The following is a 4,295-nucleotide window of genomic DNA, read 5'->3' on the forward strand; positions in this document are numbered from 1 at the left end:
CCTAATTTCTGCCTGAAGAGCACAGATTACAGACCCTAAATAAATAATCTGTCCTTGTAGATTAGTGATTTGTTTACAGATAGGACAGTTTCCAAGCTTGAAAAGAGTACTGTGAAAGACAGCTGCAAAACAAGTGTTGCCCTGAACTAAGCCAGACATTCTGAGATGAAAGGAATCTCAGACACACTTACCCTGAATGTACCGCTGCTGTTTTTGATTTTTAGTCATATGATTCACGCGCCGTTAGGCACACAGGCTGCTACTTTCCTCCTCCACCCTCCTCCTTCTTAACTCACAGATTGTAGCTCTTCCCAGCAACCTCTAGGCAGTTTAAATGCAATGGAGGTCCAATCAGCAGGGGCTCAGTTACTTTCCTCCTCCACCCTCCTCCTTCTTAACTCACAGATTGTAGCTCTTCCCAGCAACCTCTAGGCAGTTTAAATGCAATGGAGGTCCAATCAACAGGGGCTCAGGCTCAGCTATTTTCCTCCTCCACGCTCCTCCTTCTTAACTCACAGATTGTAGTGAGTAGGAGGTTATTCTAGTATTGTGGCATGTTTGCTTATTCATTGTAATGTATACTTTTTTCTCTTTTTCACATCTTCTGCAACCATTTTGTAAACAATTAAAGTTACACTTTTATTTGAATCTTATAGACAAAGAGGATGCCAATAACAGCACACTGGACAACTGAGAATAACAAGCAACATTGGAAAGGAATGCAAATCCAGCCAGAAATCAAAATATTTTCCATTTCCTTCAGAAAAACCACATAATTCTCCTTCTCCAGCAGCTGATAGACAAAAGAGAGAAAATTAAGAAGAGGTTTTGAGCTGGAAAAAGTAGAGTATGCGAAACGCAAAGATGCATTGCATGAAAGATCAAGGGAGATTATTTTTCAGTCAGAAAAAGATGGAAATATCTGGAAGTTAGGGGGGAGGAAAAGGTTGATTGGACAGCCACGTAGGTCAGAGAGTGATGCAGGCCTTGTTCTGGGAGGAAGAAAACGGTTTTAATCGAAACACTAAACAAGGGATCACACGTATTTTGACCTCCTCAAGAATATCAGCACTGGAAAAGCTCCATAGATCTGCCTATTGTGGGAAAAGCATAGATTGCAAATCACAGGTGGTTATGCATGACAAGATCCATTCAGGAGAAAAGTGATGCTAATTATCAGAATGTGGCAAAATCTTTGGTCAGAACAGCTCTCTTGTGGTTCATGGACGGACCCACACAGCAGAGAAGCCATACAAGTGTTCCCAATGTGGTAAATACTTTAGTGAGCATGGCAATGTGGTGATACATCACTCTTATCACATATGAGTGTCCAGATTGTGTGAAAGTTTCATTGGAAATTCCCACCTCATGAGACAACAGAGGGCTCACACAGGAGAGAAACTCTTTGAATGCTCTATCTGTGGGAAAAGTTTCAGTCAGAATTTCCATCGCATGAGACACCAGAGGACTCAAATAGAGGGAAAAATGTTTGAATGTCCTTTCTGTGGGAAAAGTTTCAGTTACAATTCCATCCTGGTGACACACCAGAGAACTCATACAGGAGAGAAACCCTTTGAATGTCCTATTTGTGGGAAAAGTTTCAGTCACAAGTCCAGCCTGGTGACACACCAGAGGACTCACACAGGAGAGAAACCCTTTGAATGTCCTGATTGTGGAAAAAGTTTCAGTCGGAATTATGAGCTGGTGACACACCAGAGGACTCACACAGGAGAGAAAGCGTTTGAATGTCCTGATTGTGGGAAAAGTTTCAGTCAGAATTATGAGCTGGTGATACACCAGTGGACTCACACAGGAGTGAAACCCTTTGAATGTCCTGATTGTGGGAAAAGTTTCAGTAAGAATTCCAACCTGCTGAAACATCGGAGGACTCACACAGGAGAGAAACCATTTGAGTGTTCTGATTGTGAGAAAAGTTTCAGTAACAATTCCAACCTGGTAATACACCAAAGGACTCACACAGGAGAGAAACCCTTTAAATGTCGTGATTGTGGGAAAAGTTTCAGTCACAATTCCAGCCTGGTGACACACCAGAGGACTCACACAGGAGAGAAACCCTTTAAATGTCGTGATTGTGGGAAAAGTTTCGGTAACAATTCCAACCTGGTAACACACCAGAGGACTCATACAGCAGAGAAGCCCTTTGAATGTCCTGATTGTGGGAAAAGTTTCAGTCACAATTCCAGCCTGAAGACACACAGGAGGACTCACTCCAGGGAAAAACCATACCAGTGTCCAGATTGTGTGAAAAGTTTCCTTTGGAATTCTGAGCTGGTGAGGCACCAGAGGACTCACACAGGAGAGAAACCATATGAGTGTCCAGACTGTGGGAAAGATTTCAGTACTAGGACTAGCCTTATGAATCATGTGCTTATACACACAGGGGAGAAACCATTTAAGTGCCCTGAGTGTGGGCGGTGCTTCAGGAAACATTCTATCCTTATCACACACAAGAAAATCCACATTAGGCCCAAAGTGATGAGTGCAGAGAAGGCTTGAATTTCATTCCTAATGTTTCACTGTAAGTCCAGCTGAGAAATTGACTCTTTAATTTGACTACAAAGCATTTGCGTGATTATTTGTAGTCAAATATGTCATGGTATTAGATGTGAAGGAGGAAAGAAAAAAATGGAACATGTTAGCTTGATAATAACTGGCCATCAGCAGCAGAAGTTGTTGGATATTTATTTTTGCACAAATTTGGCTATTCTGTAAAAATTAGTAATAGCTTTTGAGAAAGAAAGAAAAAAGGAAAGTGTCAGCATTTCTGTAAACATTGGGACAGGGTAATGCATAGCTCTTTTCCCAAAAGATGGGAGACATTTCCTGTACTTTAACTTCTCTCCCAAGGCTCTTTAATTTTTTTCCCAAAAATTTATTGTTCAAATAAAGAGAGGAACATTATTTGTAGCAGTGAATGACATGCAGATAGATTATTCTGATTATGCTGGGATTGGAAGATACCAAAAACTCCACGATTATTTATTTCACCAACACAATTCAAAAAGACAGTTTACAATTTTTGTTTAGTAGATCACATGCAATGTGAAGGACACTCTGTGACCAGGATCATATAATACTATGAATGTGACAAAAACCTTGGTCAGAATAGTTCCCTTGAGGTTCATAGAAAGACCCACACAGGACAGATGCCCTATAAGTCCTCCCAAAGTGGTAAATGCTTTAGCAAGCATGGCAACTTGGTGATACATCAGAGGACTCACACCAGGGAGAAACCATATGAGTGTCCAGTTTGTGGGAAAAGTTTCATAGCAAATTCCCACCTGGTGATACACCAGAGGACTCACACAGGAGAAAAACCATATTGGTGTCCTGATTGTGGGAAAAGTTTCAGTCATAATTCCAGCCTGGGGATACACCAGAGGACTCACACAGGAGAGAAACCTTTTGAATGTCCTGATTGTGGGGAAAATTTCAGTTGGAATTATGACCTGGTGACACAAAGAGGACTCACACAGGAGAGAAACCTTTTGAATATCCTGATTACGGGAAAATTTTCAGTTGGAATTATGACCTGGTGACACACCAGAGGACTCACAGAAGAATCTATAAGAGTGTCCAGAGTCTAGAAAAAGTTTCATTCAGTTTGCAGTATAGTGAAATACCAGGGCATTCATACAGGGCAAGTGTTCATATTCTGGGTAATATTTTAGTGCCCTTCTGTACTTGTGAAATACCGGAGGATATATATAGAAGAGAAACCATATGAGAGTCTGGATTGTGGGAAAGATTTCAGTACTAGGTTTAATTTTTTAAGTCATGTAGGTTTACACACAGGACAGAAATCTTTCTGATGTCCAGCCTGTAGACCAGACATGTCCAAAGTCCGGCCCGTGGGCCATTTGCGGCCCGCGTTCCGGTTTAATACGGCCCTCTAACAGCCCTCCCTGCTCTATGTAAATGCGGCCCTCCCACGGCCCTCCGGCAAGTCCCATGAGAGAGAGACAGAGACAGAGACAGAGGCACTTGCACTTGCACTTCTGTCTCTCTCTCTCTCTCTCTCTCATGGGACTTGCCCCCTCACAGGGCTCCTCATTGGCCCTGCGCCCGGGTGCCCCGCCCCCTGGGAGAAGGGCGGCCAGGAAGTCCCTTTCCCGGGCTGGCCCCGTCCCAGGCGCACGTGGCTGGGGAGCCATGCGGGGAAGCCCCAAGATCCCCGCTGGGAGTGGCCTGCCCGAGCCTCCGCTGAGCGGGCCAGCCTTCCCGCAAACCGCGGCCCCGAGAGCAGCCCCTCCGATGCCCAGCCGGCGCCAAGC

The 4,295-nt window shown here is 43.8% G+C and overlaps 1 protein-coding gene across 1 annotated transcript; it reads left to right on the forward strand.

Annotated features, from left to right (window-relative positions):
• The first annotated feature begins 978 nt into the window (after positions 1-978).
• LOC107297912 (gastrula zinc finger protein XlCGF17.1-like) lies at positions 979-3,833 on the forward strand. Its single transcript, XM_029286410.1, has 8 exons — positions 979-1,163; positions 1,335-1,536; positions 1,777-1,956; positions 2,137-2,176; positions 2,342-2,435; positions 3,131-3,221; positions 3,485-3,613; positions 3,693-3,833. Exons 1-8 carry the CDS (start codon positions 979-981, stop codon positions 3,831-3,833), a joined length of 1,062 nt encoding a protein of 353 aa, XP_029142243.1.
• Positions 3,834-4,295: the final 462 nt, after the last annotated feature.

The sequence above is a fragment of the Protobothrops mucrosquamatus genome, unplaced genomic scaffold (assembly GCF_001527695.2).
Source record: "Protobothrops mucrosquamatus isolate PMUCROS unplaced genomic scaffold, P.Mucros_1.0 scaffold3587, whole genome shotgun sequence".
Classification (NCBI taxonomy): domain Eukaryota; kingdom Metazoa; phylum Chordata; class Lepidosauria; order Squamata; family Viperidae; genus Protobothrops; species Protobothrops mucrosquamatus.